Raw genomic sequence first — 25,951 nt, forward strand, 5'->3', positions numbered from 1 at the left:
AGATAGGAGCTATCGTGAAGGAGAAGAGTCGGGTAGGGGGCCTTGAGATTATCTGAAGGGTCAGTTAAGGGTTTTGTTTGCTGAAAAGGTGGGTTTTGAGTGATTTTCTGAAGTCGAGGTAGGTGGGGGCCTCGAGTATCATTTGGGCTTATCATGGGTTCATCTTGGCTGCTTGGAAGGCGAGGGTTTTATCAAGGAATCTTTTGAGTTGCCAAAGCTTTGGCGAAGGGTATGCGAACAGCTGAATTCTGCGGGATTTCTTGTTGGTGCAGTGAAGATTTAAGTGGGGAGTGATGTATCTTGGCGAAAGACCATTTATCGATTTGTAGCATATGCATGCGAATTTGAAAAGAACTCTGGATTCGAATTGCAGCCAGTGAAGTTGGTTGTAGTATGGGGAGATGTGTTCCCATTTCTTCAGGCCATAGATGAGGCAAATGGCGGTGTTTTGGATCGTTTTTAGTCTCCTGGTGGTTTTCTTTGTGGCGCTCAGATAGATAATGTTGCAGTAGTCCAGAATGCTGAGAATGGAGGATTGTACTAGTAGGCGGAAGGAGGTGTCAATGAAGAATTTTTTTATGGTACGAAGTTTCCAAAGTACCATGAAACATTTCCTGACAATGAGGTCTGTGTTGTTTTCTAAGGATAGGTTTTTGTCTAGGATGACTCCCAGTATTTTTAAGGTGGGTTCTAGGGGGAAGGTCATTCCTTTCAGATGAATTGTGGTGTTTTTGATTTTTTCCTTGGGGGTGGCTAGAAAAAATTTTGTTTTGTCCGGGTTTAGTTTCAGCCTGAACGATAACATCCAACGTTCAATCTGGTTGAAAATGTTAGTAATGTAGTCAAGTAGTTCTGGTGTGAAATTGGTAAGGGGAATGGCTATTGTGATGTCGTCTGCATATATGAAAAATTTGAGTTTGAGGGTGTGAAGGAGGTTGCCTAGGGAGGCCAGGTAGATGTTGAATAGAGTGGGGGAGAGGGGGGAGCCCTGCGGGACGCCACAGGTGTTGTCCCAGCTATGTGAGATATTGTTGTCCTTGAGTACCTTGTAGGATCTATTTTTTAGGAACCCCTGGAACCAGTTGAGGACCTGATCGGATATGCCAATGTGTGCCAGGCATTCGAGGAGTATGGTGTGGTCGACCAGGTCAAAGGCACTGCTTAGGTCTAGCTGTATGATCAAGGCACTTGATCCTAGACTGAAGAGCGTGTGAAGATAGTCGAGGAGGGAGGCAATTATGGTTTCGGTGCTGTGGTCCGTGCGAAAGCCTGATTGATTGTCGCTGAGGATGTTGAATTTTTCTAGGTAAGTGGAGAGTTCAGTCTTTACCACCCCTTCTGCTATTTTGGTGAAAAGGGGGATGTTTGCGATCGGTCTGTAATTAGATGGGGAATTTGGGGATTCTTTTGCGTTTTTTATAATTGGGGTTATCAGAATATGTCCTTGCTCTGGTGGGAAGTTTCCTGTAGATAGTAGGTGGTTGACCCATGTCATCATGTTTGCTTTGAAGTGGCATGGGGCAGTTTTCATGATATATGGTGGGCATGTGTCCAATTTGCAGAAGGAGTGGGTGTATTTATTGTAGTAGGTGTTAAAGGTTTGCCAGTCTATTGTTGAGAATTGTTTCCAGCTAAGGTCTGTTATGGATCCTGGGTTTGGGTTAGATGTATCGGGGTCTGGGAGAATGGGGAATAGTTCGAGGGGATTCATCTTGGTGGGTAAGGTTGATCTTAGTTTTTGAGTTTTGGTGATGAAGAAGTCTGTGAGGTCGTTGGCAGTTATAGTGGGTTCTTCATAGATGTTTGTGATGGTTTCGATGTTGTATAGGTCGTTAACCAATTTAAAGAGGTTACTACTGTTGGTTTTAATGTTGCCAATTTTGTGGGAGTAAAAGTTTTTTCTTTTTTCGTTGGTAAGGTTTTTGTAATTTTTTAATTTTTGTCTCCAGGCCAGTCTATGTTCTTGGGTTCCTGATTTTTGCCATAGTCTTTCTGTTTTTCTGAGCTCCTTTTTTAATAGCAGTAGTTCTGAATCGAACCAGCCTTCTTGGTTTGAGTTTCTTATTCTGCGGGTCTTCATGGGGGCTATTTCGTTTAGTATGATCGTGCTATCCACGATCCATGAGGTCATGATTTTTTCCGTTTCTTCGGTTTGTTTGGTGTATGTTTCGAAGCGGGACCAGAATTCCACTGGGTCGATTTTTCCTCTGGAAGTGTGGGTTTTGATCATTCTGGTTTTGTTGGTTTTTGGGGTTTTTTGTTGGCAACCTATTGAGAAGGTGTATAGGGAGTGATCTGACCAGAGGGAGTCGGACCAGCTGCCTTGCTTCCAGTAAAACGTGGGATTGGCCAGTTCCTTAGAAGAGAAGGTGACCAGGTCTAGTTGGTGACCTTTTTGGTGGGTTTTAGTAGGGGGTTGTTTGGCATAGCCTAGTTGGGTGAGCAGTGACCATATGTCCGCGATTTCTGGTTGGTCAGATTGTTCAAGATGGATGTTGATGTCCCCGCATAGAAGATTGTACGGGCTTGTTAGGGAGTTGGTTAATAGTGATTCCGCGAAATCCTCTTTGGCCAGTGTCCATTTTTTGGGAGGTATATAGAATAACGTGATAGTTAGCGAGGAGGGCAGTGATTTAGAGGTTAGGGAGATGGTTAGAATTTCAGCGTTGGGTGAGGATATTGTGTTGAGAATGGTACATTTTAGCTGTTCCCGGTAGATTATTGCTAGGCCTCCTCCTCTTCCCCATGTTCTGGCTAGTGAGAGAATCTTGAAACCTGTGGGTAGACAGTCTTTGATGATGATGTCTTTGTCTGATTGCAACCAGGTTTCTGTGAAGAGGACGAAGTCGGGGTTTGTTTCGGTCAGCCAATCTTTGATCAGTGTCGATTTGTTTCTCATTGATCTGATGTTTAAATATGATCCAAGTAGGGACTGGTGATTGGTGTGGTCGATTGGTGGGAGGTGGAAGTATTCAAGTTTTTTTAGTGTTCTTGGTTTTTTTGGGTGAGGTTTGGTCTGTTTGTGGGAGTGAGGGTGGATGGGGAGTGGATTGGTGTTTGAGTGGGCTTTTGTGGTGTGGAGAGTGTACGTAGGGGATTTGGGGTTTACCGGTCGGTATAGGGTGATGTGGATGGGGATGGGGGATGCTTTTGAGTGGTCTGCGTTGCAGCATCTAGAGGTGAGTAGGCAGAGTAGGAGTAGTGCTGCGCATTGGCTAGTGTTCGGCCAGGCCATGATGAAGGCTCTGTTGGGTGATAGATGGTTGGGACGTGGCGCAGTGTTGGTTTGGGGTGGAGTTTCTCTTGACTTTTGCTTGGTTAGTCAGGTTTGTTGTAGAGAGGTAAGGTAAAGTTGGGGGGGGGTGCAGGGAATCAGATGACGTATCATACAGTGTGATCCAATACAGTTCGATGTAATGTCAATACAATATAATGCGGTAATGTCAATACAGTTCGATCTAGTGTCAGTCCAGTACAGTGCTATAATGTCAATACAATGCAGTAATGTCAAATTCAGAACAAAACAGTAATGTTAAAATAGTTTAATACAATTTACAAGTAAAGGTATTCTTATCATGAGTGTGTTGCTTGTGATAACTTGTTGGTAGCTGCTGCGTGGAGTAGGTGTGAGGACTGCTGTTGTTGTAGCGCTATGACCAGCTTGGTGGTGCCCGTAATCAGAGTGTTGTGGTTGCAGCTGATCAGGGTGGTGAGGGTGTGAGCGTGTTGGGGTAGTTGGGCTGGTGTAGGCTGTGGGCTGCTTGTATTATTATCGTGTTGTGATTGTGTGTTAGGGCTATTTGTGAGGCACTCAAGTATGTTGTAAGGGTCTGGCAGGGATGTACAGGTTGTATAGCTGTTGGATAGCAATGTTACTTATCTAGTTAGTCTGTCTGGTCTTGCTCCGTGGGACAGGGAGCTTGGAGCGATGGCTCTGTTGAGTCGGTCTTGTGCGGAGGTGAACTCGTCTGTAGGGCGACCCTGCTGTGGCTCGGTTGGGTTGTGAACTCTGGTCCTGGAGTGGAGAACTGCGTTCAGATGGTTGCTGCTGGTACACGAGGCTTGGCTGCCCGCGGTCCACCGAGCGTCGGCTGTGTAAAAAGGCCGCGCTCCGGTGGTGTTGCGGGTTAAGTAGAGTCGGGCTCCTGCTGGGATTGGAGGGGGGCGGAGCAGCGCTCCCACGCTCCTCTCCTGCTGCTGGTACACGAGGCTTGGCTGCCCGCGGTCCACCGAGCGTCGGCTGTGTAAAAAGGCCGCGCTCCGGTGGTGTTGCGGGTTAAGTAGAGTCGGGCTCCTGCTGGGATTGGAGGGGGGCGGAGCAGCGCTCCCACGCTCCTCTCCTGCTGCTGGTACACGAGGCTTGGCTGCCCACGGTCCACCGAGCGTCGGCTGTGTAAAAAGGCCGCGCTCCGGTGGTGTTGCGGGTTAAGTAGAGTCGGGCTCCTGCTGGGATTGGAGGGGGGCGGAGCAGCGCTCCCACGCTCCTCTCCTGCTGCTGGTACACGAGGCTTGGCTGCCCGCGGTCCGCCGAGCGTCGGCTGTGTAAAAAGGCCGCGCTCCGGTGGTGTTGCGGGTTAAGTAGAGTCGGGCTCCTGCTGGGATTGGAGGGGGGCGGAGCAGCGCTCCCACGCTCCTCTCCTGCTGCTGGTACACGAGGCTTGGCTGCCCGCGGTCCACCGAGCGTCGGCTGTGTAAAAAGGCCGCGCTCCGGTGGTGTTGCGGGTTAAGTAGAGTCGGGCTCCTGCTGGGATTGGAGGGGGGCGGAGCAGCGCTCCCACGCTCCTCTCCTGCTGCTGGTACACGAGGCTTGGCTGCCCGCGGTCCGCCGAGCGTCGGCTGTGTAAAAAGGCCGCGCTCCGGTGGTGTTGCGGGTTAAGTAGAGTCGGGCTCCTGCTGGGATTGGAGGGGGGCGGAGCAGCGCTCCCACGCTCCTCTCCTGCTGCTGGTACATGAGGCTTGGCTGCCCGCGGTTAAGGGGAGGGTCTATAGAGTGGGCAGACTTGATGGGCCTTGGCCCTTTTCTGCCGTCATCTTTCTATGTTTCTATGTTTCTATGTTTCTAAGGAGAAGCTTAGCAGAGGGAAGACCACAAGCACTGGCGAGCAAGCCTCTGTAGAGAACGGATCGCTCTGCAAGGTGTGTGCCAGCAGGAGGAAGGGAGGGAAGTCATCTGGAGCCACTGGACCTGTGAGCGCAGGGGTGGGGTGGACTGGAGCTGACAGATCCATGAGCGAGGGGGGTAGGTGAAACATTAACTGCATGGGTTAAAGACTGGCTCAGTGGCACACTTCAAAGGGTGGTGGTAAATGGTACTTCCTCCGAAACGTCGGAAGTATTCAGTGGAGTACCGCAGGGCTTGGTCCTGGGTCCAATCCTATTTAATATTTTCATATGGGATCTGCCTCAGGGACTTCAGGGTAAAATTGCATTATTTGCCGATGACGCTAAATTATGCAATGTAGTGGGCGGAGGTACCATACCCGACTCTATGACCCCGCCTATTTTTATTGGAGCAATGGTCTACTATTTGGCAGCTGAGCTTTAATGCCAAGAAGTGTAAAGTTATGCACCTTGGTAGCAGAAACCCTTGCAGAACCTACACTCTGAATGGTGAGACCTTAACTAGAACTGTTACAGAACGGGACCTGGGAGTAATCATTAGTGAAGATATGAAGGCTGCCAATAAATCAGGGATGCGGCAGAGGAAATTAGGCCAGTAGAAGAGCCGAAGCAGCGTGTTTACTGTGCCTGGGACGCTGCTGGAGCTGCGAGGTTTGTCGGCCGTGTAGCAGTGGGAGGGTCAACGGGGGTTTCTGTTTTGCCAGGTAGGGTCGGCAGGGGGTGGGGGTTAAAAACATGCTGCTCAGGGGGATGGGAGGCAGGCAGGCAGACTGGCATGGGGGGTGGGGGGGTTTCAATGGAAGGGGGATGGGAGGCAGGCAGGCAGGCTGGCATCGGAGGGGGGTGGGGGGATTTCAATGGAAGGCAGGCAGGCTGGCATCAGGGGGGGTGGAGTGGTTTCCATGGAAACATGCTGCTCAGGGGGATGGGAGGCAGGCAGGCTGGCATGGGGGTGGGGGGTTCAATGGAAGGCAGGCAGGCAGGCAGGCATCAGAGGGGGGGTGGGGGTTTCAATGCAAACATGCTGCTCAGGGGGATGGGAGGTAGGCAGGCAGGCTGGCATCGGGGGGTGTGGGACAAAGTCTGGAAGATAATGATGACATAAGGAGGCACTGGGGGCACTAAGGACATAGAAATTGGCACTGAGGGTACTAAGCAGGACAGAGGCACTGGGGGCACTAAGGACACAGGAAAGAGGCACTGGGGGCATTATGGACACAGGAAGGAGGTAATGGGGCACTAAGGACATAGGAAGAGGTACTAAGGACATGGGAAGGAGGCACTAGGGACATTATGGACATAGGAATGGGGCACTAAGGACATAGGAAGGAGGCACTGAGGGCACTAAGGACATAAAAAAATGATAGACAGACAGGCAGGTACTCAAACATTTTTCCCTGCCTGTCCCGGTAGGCTAACAATTTATCTAATGTACCTTGGGCAATGGGGGAATTAAGTGACTTGTCCTTGTGCCACGCTGCTCCTTGCGTCACCGCCATCCCTTTCACCGCCCCGTCACCGCCACTGCCATCCCATTCACCGCCCCGTCCCCGTCCCCGCAGCATCCATATAAGCCTCAGTATTGCGAAACACCATGAAGACAGAAGAGAGTTCTGCCACTACTACTACTGCACTGAGAATCTGTTTCAGTGCCTCTGCCCTGTAGTAAAAACCGAACATAAAAATAAATCAATTAACTTGTCCTCCCTTTCAAGGTGTCCTCCATGTTCACCTATAGCTCAAATCAGGTCAATTGTGCACACTAAAAATGCAGGATCTGGAACATGAGCGCAGGCAGGCAGTGATACAAAAACAGCAGACACCCAACCGACTGCAGTGTTCCGCCATCTCCCTCCCTCCATCTCACCTTAGATGTAGAGTATGCCGGCTTTCTTTTTCGCCCAGCCGCATGTGCGGGTGCTTATTTGTTCAATATTCTCCTCTGACACAACCGGAAACAGGAAGTTGCAAGAGAGGAGAAGATTGATCAACGCGAGCGCAGCTTGGCGATAAAGAAAGCTGGCATACTCTACATCAGTGGTTTTCAACCTTTTTACACCCGTGGACTGGCAGAAATAAAAGAATTATTTTGTGGACCTGCAAACTACTAGGACTAAAATTTTAAAACCCTGTTTCCACCCCATCTCCGCAAGCTCAGTCACCTCAGTAACTATAGAAAAATAGACAAATAAAGTGCAAAATATAGACAGCAGATATAAATTCTCAAAACTGACACGTTTTGATCACTAAATTGAAAATAAAATCATTTTCCTACCTTTGCTGTCTAGTGATTGATTTCATGAGTCTCTGGTTGTGTTTCCTTCTGTCTGTGTATCCTTTCTTTCATTTCTTTCTTTCTGCACTCTGGCACAAGAATTGTCCCTTTATATTCCCTCCCTCTTTCTTTCCTATGTCCTTAGTGCCCCCGATGCCTCCTTCCCATGTCTTTAGTGCCCCCGGTGCCTCCTTCCCATGTCCTTAGTGCCCCTTCCTGTCTTTAGTGCCCCCAGTGCCTCCTTCCCATGTCTTTAGTGCCCCAGTGCTTCCTTCCCATGTCCTTAGTGCCCCTTCCTGTCTTTAGTGTCCCCAGTGCCTCCTTCCCATGTCTTTAGTGCCCCCGGTGCTTCCTTCCCATGTCCTTAGTGCCCCTTCCTGTCTTTAGTGCCCCCAGTGCCTCCTTCCCATGTCTTTAGTGCCCCCAGTGCCTCCTTCCCATGTCCTTAGTGCCCCTTCCTGTCTTTAGTGCCCCTAGTGCCTCCTTCCTATGTCCCTCTCACTGCCTTCCACACTTTGTCCCACCCCCACCCCCGAAGCCTGCCTGCCTGTGCCTGTCTACCCTTCTCTCTCCTTAGCCAAAGCTAGCCTGCTGCCTCCCTGCCGCTCAAAAAAAAAAAAAAAAAGCCTCCGTCCTTTTCCCCTTCTCTTACTGCCATGCTGCAACTGCTAAAGCCGGAAGTCTTCTTTCCGACTCAATTCTGAAGTCGGAGAGGACGTTCTGGGCCAGCCAGGCAGCGATTGGCTGGCCCAGAACGTCCTCTCCGACGTCAGAATTGACGTCGGATAGACTTCCTGTTGGCTTTAGTAGCTGCAGCATGGCGATAAGAGCAGGAGAAAAGGAGAGGCTTTTTTTTTTTTTTTTCTTCATGCGGACTGGCAAAAATTCAACCGGCGGTGCTCTTCCAATTCAAAGGTGAGGTGGAGGGAGGGAGATGGCGGGGACCGCGCGATCTTGATTGCCTCACTGCGGGGACAAGTCCATTCACCATTCCACGGGGCGGTGAATGGCCTTGTCCCCGTCCCGCAGAGGCCACTATTTTTTCTTCCCCGTTTTGGCGGGTTACCCGCGGCTAAACGCGGTTAGCCGCGGGTAACCGCCACCGTGTCATTCTCTACTTGATTTAACCGTACCTCATATGTGAAGTTTTTTTTTTTTTGGGGGGGGGGGTTTAGAATAACACAATATTCTTGAGATTGACACTGACCTATTTGATGAACACTGCAAACCTTGCAGCTCTTGTTCCACTTGTTGGACCAGGTTTTGAACAAGGCTCCGGGAGACTGTTCTGTTATCATCCTCTAATTTGACTTCATGGCGAATCCACTGCCAAACCTGAAATAATGGTAAATTGTGTATATGTTCAAGAAATAGGTCAAGACAAACTCCTGATGCAACCAATTATCCTCACTCCATCACCAGACTCCAAATGTACCAACCAATAGCTTCCCTGTAATCTTCTGGAAATGACCAGAAACTCTTCCTTTCTGAAATAAATATGTCTTCAGTACTTTACGAAAAGCGGGTAGATGAGAGAGGACTCTAATTATAGAAGGAAGTTCAGTCCAAACTTTTACGAATAAAAAAGAAAATGATCAACAAAAATTGACCATGGGAAATCCAAGTTTATATTTCTGAGAGCTCCTAGAATTAGAGATTTCTTGTGAATTAAATGAGACAGGAACCAAAGGAGAAAAAATACCATTTAGGATTTAAAAAATTACAGTTGCACATTTAAATTGGATCCTCCTGTAGACAGGAAACCAGTAAAGGGATCTCAATAAAGGTGCGACATGGTCATATTTATGTTTACCGTATATCAGTTTGGCCACCGTATTCTGGATAAGTTGTAGCCTCCTCAAATTGCATTTATTTAAACAAGCATAAAGTGAGTTGCCATAGTCCAACTGAGATAAAATAATGGCCTGAACTAAAACTGCAAAATGTTGCTGCAAAATAAGGTGACATACTCTTCTAAGCATCTTTAAACTGAAACATAGAAACATAGAAATAGACGGCAGATAAGGGCTCACGGCCCATCTAGTCTGCCCACCTTAATGTCTCTCCCCTACCTTTGCCCTGTGAATAGATCCCATGTGCCGATCCATTTGGCCTTAAAATCAGGCACGCTGCTGGCCTCAATCACCTGTAGTGGAAGACTATTCCAGCGATCAACCACTCTTTCAGTGAAAAAGAATTTCCTGGTGTCACCTCGTAGTTTCCCGCCCCTGATTTTCAACGGATGCCCTCTTGTTGTCGTGGGACCCTTGAAAAAGAAGATATCTTCCTCCGCCTCGATGCGGCCCGTAAGATACTTGAACGTCTCGATCATGTCCCCCCTCTCTCTGCGCTCCTCGAGCGAGTATAGCTGTAATTTGTCAAGCCGTTTTTTCGTATGGTAGATCCTTGAGTCCCGAGACCATCCGGGTGGCCATTCTTTGCACCGACTCCAGTCTCAGCACATCCTTGCGATAATGCGGCCTCCAGAATTGCACACAGTATTCCAGGTGGGGCCTCACCATGGATCTATACAATGGCATAATGACTTCCGCCTTACGACTGACGAAACCCCTTCGTATGCAGCCCATGATTTGTCTTGCCTTGGACGAAGCCTGCTCCACTTGATTGGCAGACTTCATGTCCTCACTGACGATTACCCCCAAGTCTCGTTCTGCTACCGTTTTTGCTAGGATCTCGCCATTAAGGGTATAAGACTTGCATGGATTCTGGCTGCCCAGGTGCATAACTTTGCATTTTTTGGCATTGAAGTTGAGTTGCCATGTCCTAGACCATCGCTCCAGTAGGAGTAGGTCGTGCATCATGTTGTCGGGCACTGAATCTTCGTCTGTTGTGCATTTGCCCACTACATTACTCAGTTTGGCGTCATCGGCGAATAATGTTATTTTACCTCGAAGCCCTTCTGCCAAGTCTCTTATAAAGATGTTGAAAAGGATTGGGCCCAAGACTGAGCCCTGTGGTACTCCACTAATCACCTCCGTCATTTCGGAGGGGGTGCCGTTCACCACCACCCTTTGGAGCCTACCTCCAAGCCAGCTCCCAACCCATTTCGTCAATGTGTTACCTAATCCTATAGAACTCATCTTGCTCAGTAACCTGCGGTGTGGTACGCTATCGAATGCTTTGCTAAAGTCCAGGTACATGATGTCCAGGGACTCCCCAATATCCAGCTTCCCCGTTACCCAGTCAAAGAAGCTGATCAGGTTGGATTGGCAGGATCTCCCCTTAGTAAATCCATGTTGTCGGGGATCCCGTAGATTCTCCTCATCCAGGATCTTATCTAATTGGTGTTTGATTAGAGTTTCCATTAGTTTGCTCACTATCGATGTTAGACTCACTGGTCTGTAGTTTGCTGTCTCCATCTTTGAGCCTTTCTTGTGGAGTGGAATGACGTTAGCCGTCCTCCAGTCCAACGGGACGCTGCCTGTACTAAGGGAGAGGTTGAAGAGCGCGGACAGTGGCATTTTTTAGTAACACAATTAATTTGATTAGATAATGTGAGTGAAGAATCCAGAATAAAACCCAGAATTCTAGATGAAAAATCAATTTTCAGTGAGGCACCAGAGGCTAACAAAATGGAGCTAGGCAACTGCTCAATTTTTGGCCCGACCTAAAAAATGTTCTGTCCAAGGTTGTGAGACCACTGTGGGAACTCACAGCAGCAATTTTTTTTATCATGGATCTGCGCAAGGCTGGAGCATAGGAAGATCACTCCTGTCCTGGCTCACTGCTGGACCACCAGGGCTTTTAAGGCAGGCCCACAGGAGGCCTTCAATGGGTCGGGTCGGAGGGGGGGGGACGACACACAGAGCCGAAGACTTGAATATAAGCCAAGACCCCCCATTTTGGGGCCATTTTTTGGCCCCAAAATCTTGGCTTATATTTGAAGCTATACAGTAATTGGACTAGATTTTAGGTGCTTTTACCTGCGACCTGGATATTTCTGCTGTTGCGGAATCTTCAACTTGGCCACGGTAATAGAAATGACCTTCTCCTGTAGATAAATACATGAGATTAGTGTTGTATCTACAAGGGGTAGACTATCTCCAAATTTATGGCATCCTTTCGTACTCAAGTTCAAGTTTCAAGTTCAAGTTTATTTGAATTTGATAGTTCGCTTATTAAATACTAAGCGAATTACATAATAAAAAAGTTATAACATAAGGCAATGAGACAAGTTATTTAACATAAATAATTTCAAGGGGCTGTGACAAACTGACAATACAGACGTACTAATATACACATAGGAAAGAACATTAGGAAATAAAAGTTACATTTTGCTGTTTCCCAGAGGGAAGAAAGGGGATATGTGATAGGTAGGGTAGAACATTAGGTTAGGGAAAGAAGTAAGAGGAGATTTAGTCAGTTTAGTACTTCACGGAAAGAGTCGTTCTAAAGATTAAATGAGACTTTAAAAAGAAATGTTTTTAAATTAGTTTTAAATGAGTTAAGATCTTTTATTTCTCTAATATATAGCGGGAGATTATTCCATATAAGAGGAGCCATGACTGAAAAGATGTCGTGGCGTCTTGTTCCTATTATTTTCAGTGAGGGGACCATTAATAGCCCTTGTGTGTTAGACCGAAGTGAACGATTTGAAATATGAGGAATTAAAAGTCGATCTATAAACTGTGGTTCATTAGTAGATATTGTTTTATGTACTAATAATGCTATTTTATATGTTATTCGTTGATTGATAGGTAACCAATGAGATTCTATCAAATAGGGGGTTACATGATCGTATTTCTTCCCTTGGTGAATTATTTTGATTGCAATGTTTTGTATTATTTGTAAGCGTCTTTGATCCTTGTGAGTGATATTCATAAGAAGTGAATTACAATAATCTAGTTTGGATATTATGAGGGAATGTAATAAGATGTTTAGGGATTTTGGTTCCAGATATTTCGACATTGAGCGAATTAAACGTAGACGATAGAAACAACTTTTAACTGTATTATTAATGTGCTCTTGATAGGAGAATTTGTCATCAATTGTTACTCCTAGTATCTTGAGTGATGTGACAATTTCAATTATTGTGTTATCGATTGAAAAAGGAATAGAGAGCTTTAAGTCCTGTTTAAATGGAAAGAGTAAAGCTTTAGTTTTGGATATATTTAGCGCAAGCTTGTTCTGTGTTAGCCAATTTTTAATTTTTTCCAATTTTTGATTGATTTGAGTTATTTCGTTCGAGTTTTCCAGGTTGACAGGGTGAATTAGTTGGATATCGTCAGCATAGGCATACGTCGTGAAGCCTATGGATTGACTAAGACTGAGTAAAGGAGATAAAAAGATGTTGAATAGTAATGGTGACAAGATTGAGCCCTGAGGGATTCCATAATTATGTGAAAATGGTATAGAGGAAGATTTATTAAAGCGCACTGTCGAGTTGCGGTCAGATAGGAAGGAAGAGAACCAGAGTAACGATGAATCGCTAATGCTTATTGATTGCAACCTGTCTAAAAGGAGGGAATGGTCTATGGTGTCGAATGCAGCCGAGAGGTCAAGGGAAAAAAGGATGACTGAATTGTGGTGGTCTAAATTGTAGATGATGTTGGTGGTGAGCCCAATTAAAGAATATTCGGTATTTCTGCTCCTGTTTTACTTGTCATCCACACCTTCACACATGCAAAGCTTGGACTGGCTCAATCAGGCATATTTTTCTTACAAAACACCAAATTTATTTCACCAACTTGTATTAAAAAAAAAAAATTATATACAAGATTTTAAAATGTTTGGAAATGGCACTGTGCTTGAAACTTGAAGACTGAAACTGTTTTGGAAACTAGTGCTGCTCAATTTGCCGATTTGAATCGATTCATTGAGTCACTTCAGTGAATTGATGCGAATCAAATTCATTTTACAGAAATATTGGGCTTGCCGATTCAGTGACCAAACCACCCCCCCAATCCCCTGGTGAGAACTGACATACCCCCAGAGCCTCCTAAAGCAGCAACAGCAGCGGTGTGGCTGGCCAGTAGGTGCAGCACTGATGATATCACTGATGATGTGGCAGAGAGAAGCCCTTGTGGGGCAGGCCGCATGCAGCCAGGTCACAGCTCTGCTTCTGTTAGTTGGCCAACACCGCCAATGTCGCTGCTTTGGATGGCCTGAGGGTATATAAGGTCTCATGGGGGAGGGGGATTGGTCAGGAGGTGCTGCACATGAGGATGGGAAGGAAGGATGAAAGGCTGATACACAGGGGGATAGGAAGGAGGGATGGAAAGCTGCTGCACATGGAGATAGGAGGTTTAGAAAGCTGGTGCATATGGGGGAGAGAGGAGAGAATAATTGTTGGGTTGGAGAAGAGGAAGGGAAAGATACAACAAAGACAAATAAAAGGGCAAGAGGGAGAAACCTGCATATGGTGGAGGGGAGGGAAACATGCATGGAGAAGAGAGAGGGAGAAATGTTGGACATAGGGTAGAGGACAGGGAGAGATGGTGCATGGGGAGAGAGAAAGAAATTTTGCATATGATAATGGAGGGGAGAAAGGGAGAGATGCTGCATAGAGGGAAATAGAGAGGTTTGACACGGGGGGGGGGGAAGACAGCGAGATGGTAGACAGTAGGAAAGAAATAGAAATGTTGGATATAATAGTGGAAGGAAAGATACAGAGATGGAAGATGGATGGTGAGTACGAAGAAAGAAGAAAATGTCAAATGGGCAGGAGACCCTGGTGAGTGAGTTAACAGAAGACAAACAGAAACCAGAGCCTGGGACCAACATGAGTTGAATAATAAAATGACCAGACAACAAAAGGTAGAAAAATAATTTTATTTTCTATTTTGTGATTTTATATTGAACGTATTTTATTAAAGTATAAAAAGAAACAATATTCTGTTCAATTGTCATTTTATAAATACAAATAATATAGAGCAAGGATCAACAAAACCCCTCTATCCATCTCCCCTTCACATATATCCCCTCTACTAACAAGAAAACTGAATAAGCCAAATTATTACAGAATGGTACACAGAAATATCATGCTAACAGAATACCGCAGTCACACATGACAGGAATAGTGTTAAGGGAGTGCAACTAGGGCAATTGCCCCCTGGTCAGAGAGAGCCCTAAGCCAGCTGGAAGCTAAAGAAGCACTACCTGGGCTTTGCAGTCCACAGTTATGTCAAACACCAACTCTAGCAGGATACATATTTCAAATCTGATATATTCTAATCACAAGATAGAAATAAACTTATATTTTTTCTACCTTTTGTCATCTCTGGTTTCTGCTTTCATCGTCTTTTCACTCTCTTCCATCCAGCATCTGCCCTCTGTCTCTTCAATGCAGCATCTGTTCCTTCTATCCACTGCATGCACTCCCCCTTCCATATGGTATCTGCCTTCTTTCTATGCCCCTCTCCCCTTTTCATCCAGCCTGTGCTCCCTCTCTCCTTTTTACATGATTCATTCTGCTCTCATTTTTATCTCTCCTTATTTCTCATCTGACCCCCTTCCCAACATCAATCTCTCTCTACTTTCTCATTCCTCTGTCTCTCCCCTTTCCCTCAACTGATCTCTCCATTCCATCCTAACTCCTTCCCCTCCTCTAATCTCCCTACCAGCTTTTTCCTTCCTCTCCTGTCCAGCAGTACCCCTTCTCCCTTTCCTCCCCTCCTTCCCTCTTCAGCAAATGTTACCTCTCTTTAGCCTAGCGGCAGCTCTGTGTGCTTTTAACTTTGGCACACAGCTGCCCCTAAGCAGTAGTTTACCCACAGTTTCATGAGGCAGCTTTGGGGCCTTTTCTAGGCTGGCCCACATCGCATCATCAAAGTGAGCCAGCCTAGCAAAGGCCCCGAGGCTGCCTCATGAAACTTTGGCTAAACTACTGCTTAGGGGCAGCTGTGTGCCGAAGTTAAAAGTAAACAGAGCTGCCGTTGCTGGTCTGTGAGTGCGGAGACAAGGTAAAGGCAAGGAGGCATACACGGAGGAAGGCAGGAGACCCAGCATACTTGGCAGGAGGCCCGGCATAAGCGGCAGAAGGCCCGGCATACGTGGCAGGAGGCAGAAGACCCGGCGAAGGCAGGGCAGGAGTCCCAGCATACGCGACAGCAACAGGAAGATGCAAGTCAGCTGACGCTGGCATCGCAGCCTCTCTTCCTGCCTAGTGTGCAGTTTGTAGAGAAAACCCGAATCTTTCACGGACCGGCACCAGTCCGTGGACCAGCGGCTGAAGAGCACTGGTCTAACCAATGTGTGCAGTTATGTTTGTATCAGTTTCCATGTCCCTCCAGCTTGTATTAACTTCAGCTGTGTTCTCCCTTTTACATTCCATATCTTTTCCCTCAGCCTCTGTTTCCCTCAGAACCCCTTAGCTACACTGCAGGCTTTCTTCCTTAGGCAGCCAATAAGCTGCAGAGGAGACAGGAGCGATAGGTTATGATACATCATCCTTTGCTTAGCAACCTTCAGTTCTGTTTTTCTCTGCACCCTACTGGCTGGCTAGGCTTCCTTAGAACTGTCTGACCAATGGGCTGTAGGGAGAGGCGGGAGCTGTAGTTAAAGAGAGAGTTCCTTAGCCACCTGCATAACAATCTTCAGTTCTGGTTTTCCCTGCAGCCTATTGGCTGGCTAAGCTTCCTTGTCTGACCAATGAGCTGCAGGGGGAGGAGGGAACATTAAAAAATCTCCTGTATGACCCCCCCAATTAATTTTGTCGAACTACAGATCTAGCTAAATTGTTTTCTCGCACCGAAAACTGTAGATTGACCCCATTTCATCAAAATCCTTAGAGCCAATTTCAAGATCACAGTCAGAGCATGCTCATGTTTTTGAGTTGGACTTTCCTATAAGGTGGACTTGATGTTTTTTCTTTAATGAGGAAATTACAATGTTAGTATTTTTTCCTGCATTTTCTGTTGTTGTTTTTTTTTAATATCTTTTGATGTAATAATGATAATTATTAATTTAAAAAATTTGTCTTTTTTCTTTAATATTTCTGGGCCATAGACCGTAAAAGTCTGCCCGGTACTGTTTTTTGAAGTTCCTGGTGGGAGAAGAATTTTAGATCTAGGTTTTCAGCCATGCGATCTTACAAATATCTAATCAACTGTTCTCTCCCAAACTGAAGAAGAAGGGCGGGCTTACACTCTGAAGGTGCAGCCAGGCTCTCTTGGAAAAGCAAAGCTTTCTGGGGATTTAAGTCCACAGAACACACTTTAACTAAACGTCTTAGTATAAGCATTTATACTTGTTTGTATACAAGAAACTGAGTACATGCCCACATACAGTGGGGGCAGAACAATCATGGCAAAGGGGGAAAAAAAAAACCAGCCCTGATAATTGAGGTGTTAGTACCAAGCAATTATTCTGTGCATTAAGTAGAGAAAGAGAACAACTTCAGGTACTAAAAGGCAATCAAAAACAAAGAAAATGTGGAACAAAGATACAGAAATAGTTCCTATCATATTTGGAGCCCAGGCTAGATTAAAAGAAATTTTTAAGCACATCTGGATAGGCTGCCTATACCCGTTGCATCTTATGAACTCCAAAAGGAAATTTTTTTGGCATGATGCAAGTACTATAGCAAATGTTAGCAATAAATTTGAGGGATTGGGATCATACCCTGGTATAGGAGTGATGTTTATTACTGTCACAGTGTGCACAAAACTAACTCATTTGGAAAGATTACCCTAAGTAAGATAGACACATAGAAAAAATGATGGCAGATAAAGGCCAAATGGCCCATCTAGTCTGCCCATCCCAGGCCCTCTTGAATTCAGACACAGTCTCTGTCTCCACCACCTCTACCGGGAGACTGTTCCACGCATCTACCACCCTTTCCGTAAAAAAGTATTTCCTCAGATTACTCCGGAGCCCATAACCTCTTAACTTCATCCTATGCCCTCTCATTCCAGAGCTTCCTTTCAAATGAAAGAGACTTGACTCATGCGCATTTATATTATGTAGGTATTTAAATGTCTCTATCATATCTCCCCTCTTGCCTTTCCTCCAAAACAAACCAACAACCAATAATAAACAGACACATACAAATAAGCAAATATAAAATCCAAAATAAAGAAAAGCATATACAGTACTCCCCCGAAATTCATAGGAGTTCCGTTCCAGGAACCCCCGCGAATCTTGGAAAAACCGCGAATACGGTTTTTCATGGGGGAGACTTGAGAGGACAGCGGGAGAGGCAGGAGAGAGCAGCTGGAGCGCCAGCGAGTGAAGGAAATCACTCGCTGTATGCTCTGACCGCCTCTTCCTGCACTAAAGTCGGGCCTTACCAATCAGGAGCTGTGTGTCAAAGCAGCTCCTGATTGGTAAGGCCCGACTTTAGTGCAGGAAGAGGCGGTCGAGTGATTTCCTTCACTCGCCGGCGCTCCGGCTGCTCTCTCCTGCCTCTCCAGCTATCCTCTCCTGGTCGGCGGTCGGAAAATACCACGAATGACTGGGACTGCGAACCGCTGACCACAAATGACCAGGGGAACACTGTAATAGATTGATAATCAAAGCATTAAATCCAAAATTATAACCATAAAACAATATAAAAATATTCTGGTTCCCTTTTCCTTATTAGGTGACAACTCATCACATATGCTTAGGCTCCATTACATCATAATAGTTTTAAAGTTACAACTTAGTAAAATGACCTAAGTGGCAACGTTAGCTGCAATGTGAGAGTCCCTAAGGCCTGACTTGGAGCTGAATTATAGCAGGGAAAGATTGCTGTTGAAAAACCTTGACCATATATCCCTGATCTCACCATTCTGGGGGCTTCTGAGATCCCTTGGAAAAGAGTAACACATAGCTTACTGTGTTTATTTGCATAAATAATTTGAAAAGAGCTGTTTCTCTTACCTTTAAGCCAAGCTTCTATAAAGAGAATACCAACGGCAATATTATAATTCAGACCAAACAAGGTGACACCACCCTAAAATGGGAAGGAACAAGATTAGTCTAAACCAGTGGTCTCAAACTCGCGGCCCGGGGACCACATGCGGCCCTCCAGGTACTATTTTGAGGCCCTCGGTATGTTTATCATAATCACAAAAGTAAAATAAAACAGTTTCTTGATCATATGTCTCTTTAGCTATAAATGACAACATTATTATTAAGACTTAGCCAAAAGGAAAGATTTATAAACTATAAAGAGTTTTACTTCATGCAAAATTGCCATTTCTTTAATAAGACATTAACTATTTTTTTCTGAGGCCCTCCAAGTACCTACAAATCCAAAATGTGGCCCTGCAAAGGGTTTGAGTTGGAGACCACTGGTCTAAACCACTGTAGCGAAGCCCTGCTGATATCATGTACTATTTCTCAGATTCTGCCCACGTGAACCCACCTTCAAATTACATGCCACCTAAAGTTGTTTCTAGGGATAATGGCACCCTGAGCCAACTAGCTGTGGAAGTGCCCCTCCTCTCATCGCATCGCCTCTGGTGCTCCCTGCCTACCTCCCACTGATTCAGTAGCTCTCCTTCCCTTGGGCCGACCTCTCTTACACCCCCCCCAGTCCCGTCTCTTTTTCCCCCTCCTCTGTCCCTCCTCCTGCAGGTCCAGCACTGCTCCCTCACCTTTCACTCTCCTGCAGTCCTGAAACGTTTACATTAGTTGCTGTCAGCCAGACCCTGAGTCTTCAATCTGTCATGTCCCATCCAAAGAAAATGGCATCAGAGGAGGCAGGACAACAAGTGTGAAGGCATATGCAGTCAAGTCCTTTTGGCTTCTTATTCTTACTTTTTCAGTATTTCTCTAGCATTTGTTCTTTAGATTAGTAAAAAAAATTTCTACTGGAGCAGACTGCCGGGCAGGATGGACCTATGGTCTGACCCGGCGGAGGCACTGCTTATGTTCTGAATTGTATTTTTTTTTAGACAGCAGAATGTGAAAAATGTAGAAGGATGGGAAGATTTTAATAAGGCACTGTAACCCTGTATCAGATTTATCTCCATTACTACTATCCATTCAGTCATGTCCAACCTTTGGATACTCTGTAGGCCAGTCTTCGCCATGCTTCCATGTTTACCACGGCCTCTTTCAATTGTTTGATGTTAATTCCCATGTCATTCTTGATGGTATCCAGCCAACAGGCCTTTGGTCTCTCTTGCTTCCTTATACCACTGACCATTCTGAGTAGCATCTTCTTTTCTAGTGAATTTGCCCCTATCACATGAGCAGTAATCTTGCCTTCCAGGGACAACTCTGGGTTTATATGGGTTTCACTTCAGTGGAAGCTTTTTGCCAAATGCGTTGGTGCAAATTTATCTTAGAGTTCTCACAGGCCTATGTTTATTATCATTTTATATTGCGGTTTTATTTAAACCTTATCAACCCTGGACCCCTGAAGAAGGTGTGTTTACCAAAACACAAACCATGTCGGATCCTTAGGTTTGTTTCAAGGGTGATAACATTTACCACATCTATATTTGATATAATAAACATAGCCTGCATCTTGTACATTTTGTCTGCAGTTTCCTTTTTGGTTTTTATATGATCAAGAACATCTTTGTTGGTGATCCTAGCTGTCCTTGGGATTCATAGAAGTCTTCTCCAGCACCACAGCTTGAAGGCATAGATTTTTTTCTCTCTGCTTTCATAAGTGTCCATGTGTCGCAGCCATTTGTCACAATTGGGAACACAATGGCAGTGATCAGTCTTTGATGGTGACTGAGATGTCCTTGCACTTCCATATTTGGTTCATATTCACCATGGCTGCATGACCCAGTGCTAATCGATGCTTGATCTCTGCGGTTGAACCGCCACTGTGATCAATGAAGGGCCCAAGGAAAATGAAGCTGTCAACCACTTCGCTGCTTCATTGCCTTCATTCTCAAAATAAGTTTGCCGTCCTCCTACAATTCGACCTTTCTGCCGCTTTCGACGTTGTCCATCATGACATTCTCGTTTACCAACTCTCTGAGATTGGCATCAACTCCACAGTCCTAGACTGGTTCTCAAAATTCCTACGCTCTCGTTCTTACGCTGTCAACATGAATGGCACCTCATCCTCCCCCTGGAAACCGATATGTGGAGTCCCGCAAGGCTCACCTCTATCTCCCATCCTTTTGAACATTTATATGTCTTCCCTAAAACTTCTCCATCTATCCCCCCTTGAAACAATTTATACCTATGCCAACGACATCCTCGTCCTCATCGAGACTGACTCGAACCTCACCAACCTTTCCGGGAACATAGCCTCCTGCATAACGAACCTCCAATCCTGGGCCCACACTGTTCAAATGAAACTGAACGAGTCCAAAACAAGACTCCTTTGGCTCGGTCCAAAACTAGACCAACTACCCTCCTCCATCTCACTGTCCTCTGGCTCCACTCTGCAGCTTGAGTTCTCAAGCAATGTTCTGGGCATCATCATTGATTCTACATTGTCCTTCAACGACCACCTCAATTCCTTGGTAAAAAAATGCTTTTTTAGCCTTCACATGCTGAGGAAAGTCAGATCCTGCTTTCATCAAAATCACTTTACCGTCCTTGTCCAATCCATCATACTTTCCAGATTGGACTATTGCAACTCTATTTACTTAAGCCTAACTAAGAAAAACCTCCATAGACTCCAGCGGATACAGAATGTTGCGGCCAAGCTCATCTTTGTAAAAAGTAAATTTGACCACATCTCTCCGCTTCTGTCCAAGCTTCACTGGTTTCCGATAATCGCCAGGGTCCACTTTAAATGCGCCTGCCTAGCTTTCAAAATCCTACACGGCATCCTCCCTCCCTGTATCCCTCTTTCTTGGAACTCCTCTAATCCTAATACCACCAGATCCACCCACAAATTTAAACTATCCTTCCCCTCATTAAGAGGCATACAGGAAAACTAGGGACCTCCCTCCCCTTCAGAATCACCAAACTCTGGAACAAACTTTCCTCCCCTCTTCGGAACCTGAGCTCTCTCCAACTTTTCCGCAAACATCTGAAGACCTGGCTATTCTCAAAAATCTGATACCTATTCCATCTCTGGCACTCTAAGCCCTCTAAAACCCCCTCATACTTGTACCTCTAATCTTTCATTGTTAGTTCTTTTCTATCCCATCTCCTGTAAACCGTGCAGAGCTCTACGAATGTGGAGATGATGCGGTATACAAACCTAAGGTTTAGTTTAGTTTAGTTTAGTTTATGTGGACTTTCTTGTTGGCGGTAGTCATGATTTTGGTTTTCTTGATGTTCATGTAAAGTCCTATCTTCTCGCTTTCTTCTTTCAGCTTCAGGATCAACTTCTTCAGGTCCTTCTCATTCTCTAACCAAAAAACTTGGGAACAAAAAGTTTTATGCTACGTGGGTGATACGTAGAACAAATACCAAAATACAAAAGACCACCCACTATTGCAAGTATAAATCCTAATAACACGTGTCAGTAGTGCTCAGAACCAATTCAATGGTATAAAGATTACAAGCAGGGTTGAACCCTGCAAAAATGTGCCTTTAGTACACAGTCATTGCACTTTGACCATTGAATTGGTTCTGAGCACATCTGACACATTATTAGGATTTATACTTGCAACAGTGGGTGGTCTTTTGTATTTTGGTATTCCTTCTCATTCTCTGCCAGGGGGTGGCATCATCTGTGTATCTCAGATTGCTAATAGATTGCTACTGTGGCCTGGAGCACTAAGTGCTCCAACGCTCACAAAATTTCTTATGGGAATTGGAGCATTTAGCGCCCCAGGCTGCAGTAGAAATCTCTACCATGGCTTAGTAAAAGAAGACCTTAAGTTAGTGCAGTGGCCTGAGAACCAGGGGAACTGGGTTCGATTCCCACTGCATCTGGGCAAGTCACTTAACCCTTCATTGCTCCAGGTACAAAAAAATAATATGTAAATTGCTTTGATTTTAGCCACAAAAAGGCTGTACATCAAATCCCATTCTCTTTCCTAACTGTCTGTAGTTAACCCCTCTGTGTAGTTAACCCTCCTTCTGCAACCTGGTTTCTGAAATAATGAAAGTTCTGTGGTTTTACCTTGTATGTTCACTGACTCACATAATACTAATTTCACAGCAGCTTCCCTCAGACCTCTTTACATACACAGGGGAAATCCATCATTTTACAGTTTATACCCCAGGATTAGGGTTACCAGACATCTGGATTAACCCAGACATGTCCTGTTTTTAGAGGGCATGTCCAGGCATCCAGACGGCTTTTCAAAACCTGGCGCTTTGGGTTTTGAAAAGCAGATCATGTTGGAAGGGGCATCCATGCATACGTGGATACCCTCCCTCCTGACGAGCAGGCTGAGAGGGTGAGGCTGGGGCGTAGCATGGGCTTAATGGGGCAGGGATAGGGATGGGTAACCCTACCCAGGATGGGGCTACAATGTTAAAACATCCCTTACCCACAAGAGTACCCTGATCTAATAAGTGAAGTGATTGAGCATTGTAACCATCAAACTGCAGGTTAGGAACCCAAATAGGATAATAGATGGGGTCACAATTGTGGCCTATGAATCAATGAGCATTCACGGGCACTGTCCCCCTCCTGTAGGGGCTCCCTGTTAGAATGGAAATCCATACAGAGTAATGGGATCTTTGAGAGGACACTGACACACACAGTGCTGTGCTAACTGCTTCTGCCATCATGCTTTGGGTAAGCATGTGGAGCAGGAAGTGGATAAGGGGAGTGGGATAGAGGTCTGCCATTTTGTTTTCATCATCATCTGGACTCATGTGGAGTTTTAAGTGTTAAACTTGAGTTATATTGGATAAAAGGTCTGCTATTTATATGATCCTTCTTGCTCAGTTACTTATTCGGGCGCCAGCACTGAATATCAGCAATGCTTGGATAGCTTTTGTATTTGCCCCAGACTGCCATGGCACTAACCAAATAGCACCACAGCCAACTTCCCCAATATTCAGCAGTACTCTCCTGCCATTTAAATGGCTTTGAATATCAACCTCTATATTTCTAAACAACAACAGTATGTCTACATATGTAATCCGTACAAAGCAAGATTAGAGGAGCAACAGAGAAACTACTCACAGCAGGCATGGTGAGCAAATCTGTAGATGTCACAGTTCCTGTGGAGATGACATGGAGTTGATTGGGTCCATCTGTGTGCTTCCGGAACAGCTGCAATGAATGTACACGGTAGACAATATTTGATGAGAATATGAAAAACACTTAAAAGCTCATTTTTTTCCAGTCTGTGACCTTTCTTCTGCTCTTTTGGGATGAATGCTCAATCAGAACCTGCCCTAATTAGGGTTATGGTCCCTTGTGCCTTCCCTCACAGTTACTCAGATTTCTGCCGTGTTTTTAACCCTCACCCCATCTATTCGACCCAGTGCAGGGGTATTTCTTGGCTTGCAGCCATGGATCTCAGCTTTCTGTAGGACCCAGTGTATGTACACTCTGAGCAAAGCTGGATTAAGGCATAGACAAACTATGCACATGTCTCAAGCCCAAAGGGTTAGGGGGGCTCTGTCTGATGTGCTCAGGATTCAGGAGGTTAGGACTGCTAACTGTCTGGATTTTTTTTCAGGATTCTAAAAAGTTGAAAATTACCTTTCTCAGAGCCACCCACAGAGCCAGAAGGTTGGCTAAGTGTGTGGGTATTTTTCAAAGTTTAGTACACTACAGCTCTTCGTGCAGCCCCCTGCAAAGGCAATGGTAGGTTCTGTAATCTTTTGTCTTTTTGCCTAGTCTTTTCAGTCCTGGGTCCAGCCCTCAGAAAGGCAGTGGGGTTGTAGAATAATAAGACAATAGCCAGGAGTGGTTTGGACAATTATATACTGTAATTACATTACATTACAGATTTCTATTCCGCCATTACCTTTCGGTTCAAAGCGGATTACAAAAAGAGTTATGGAAGAAGGGTTACAACGTTAGATCAGAGAAATATAGAAATAAGCTTATTATTACAAAGGTATAGTGCTTAGAAAAGAGATGTGTCACAGAACTGCTTTCTTTATGTGTGTATAAGGAAAAATATGACTGTCCTTCTGAAAATGGCTGAAGAGGTGATTGTGTACAAGTGTGAAAAGAGGATTTATCCAATTATTCTGGGTAAGTCTAGTATTTATATCTTTTCTCTCTTTTCCAGTATCTTCTGTTTCACATAATATAGAAACATAGAAATAGACGGCAGATAAGGGCCCACGGCCCATCTAGTCTGCCCACCTTAATGTCCCTCCCCTACCTTTGCCCTGTGAATAGATCCCATGTGCCAATCCCATTTGGCCTTAAAATCAGGCACGCTGCTGGCCTCAATCACCTGTAGTGGAAGACTATTCCAGCGATCAACCACTCTTTCAGTGAAAAAGAATTTCCTGGTGTCACCTCGTAGTTTCCCGCCCCTAATTTTCAACGGATGCCCTCTTGTTGTCGTGGGACCCTTGAAAAAGAAGATATCTTCCTCCGCCTCGATGCGGCCCGTAAGATACTTGAACGTCTCGATCATGTCCCCCCTCTCTCTGCGCTCCTCGAGCGAGTATAGCTGTAATTTGTCAAGCCGTTTTTCGTATGGTAGATCCTTGAGTCCCGAGACCATCCGGGTGGCCATTCTTTGCACCGACTCCAGTCTCAGCACATCCTTGCGATAATGCGGCCTCCAGAATTGCACACAGTATTCCAGGTGGGGCCTCACCATGGATCTATACAATGGCATAACGACTTCCGCCTTACGACTGACGAAACCCCTTCGTATGCAGCCCATGATTTGTCTTGCCTTGGACGAAGCCTGCTCCACTTGATTGGCAGACTTCATGTCCTCACTAACAATTACCCCCAAGTCTCGTTCTGCTACCGTTTTTGCTAGGATCTCGCCATTAAGGGTATAAGACTTGCATGGATTCTGGCTGCCCAGGTGCATAATTTTGCATTTTTTGGCATTGAAGTTGAGTTGCCATGTCCTAGACCATCGCTCCAGTAGGAGTAGGTCGTGCATCATGTTGTCGGGCACTGAATCTTCGTCTGTTGTGCATTTGCCCACTACATTACTCAGTTTGGCGTCATTGGCGAATAATGTTATTTTACCTCGAAGCCCTTCTGCCAAGTCTCTTATAAAGATGTTGAATAGGATTGGGCCCAAGACTGAGCCCTGTGGTACTCCACTAATCACCTCCGTCATTTCGGAGGGGGTGCCGTTCACCACCACCCTTTGGAGCCTACCTCCAAGCCAGCTCCCAACCCATTTCGTCAATGTGTTACCTAATCCTATAGAACTCATCTTGCTCAGTAACCTGCGGTGTGGTACGCTATCGAATGCTTTGCTAAAGTCCAGGTACATGATGTCCAGGGACTCCCCAATATCCAGCTTCCCCGTTACCCAGTCAAAGAAGCTGATCAGGTTGGATTGGCAGGATCTCCCCTTAGTAAATCCATGTTGTCGGGGATCCCGTAGATTCTCCTCATCCAGGATCTTATCTAATTGGTGTTTGATTAGAGTTTCCATTAGTTTGCTCACTATCGATGTTAGACTCACTGGTCTGTAGTTTGCTGTCTCCATCTTTGAGCCTTTCTTGTGGAGTGGAATGACGTTAGCCGTCCTCCAGTCCAACGGGACTCTGCCTGTACTAAGGGAGAGGTTGAAGAGCGCGGACAGTGGCTCCGCCAAGACATCACTCAGCTCCCTAAGC

General features: G+C 45.6%; 1 protein-coding gene across 3 annotated transcripts in view; it reads right to left on the reverse strand.

Moving 5' to 3' along the window:
- LOC117358035 (malate synthase, glyoxysomal-like) overlaps nt 1–25,951 on the reverse strand; it is a 90,739-nt gene that overhangs the window by 9,588 nt on the left and 55,200 nt on the right. For 2 of the 3 annotated variants that reach the window (XM_033939460.1, XM_033939453.1), the window contains exons 11-14: nt 23,355–23,444; nt 18,221–18,293; nt 11,341–11,408; nt 8,604–8,731 (exon numbers count right to left, since the gene is read on the reverse strand). In XM_033939460.1, the coding sequence (XP_033795351.1) occupies nt 8,604–8,731; nt 11,341–11,408; nt 18,221–18,293; nt 23,355–23,444 (359 nt within the window). The remainder of the gene's footprint in view (nt 1–8,603; nt 8,732–11,340; nt 11,409–18,220; nt 18,294–23,354; nt 23,445–25,951) is intronic. The other variant, XM_033939469.1, reaches the window with a different exon arrangement.

Source organism: Geotrypetes seraphini, chromosome 1 (assembly GCF_902459505.1).
Source record: "Geotrypetes seraphini chromosome 1, aGeoSer1.1, whole genome shotgun sequence".
Taxonomy (NCBI): Eukaryota; Metazoa; Chordata; class Amphibia; order Gymnophiona; family Dermophiidae; genus Geotrypetes; species Geotrypetes seraphini.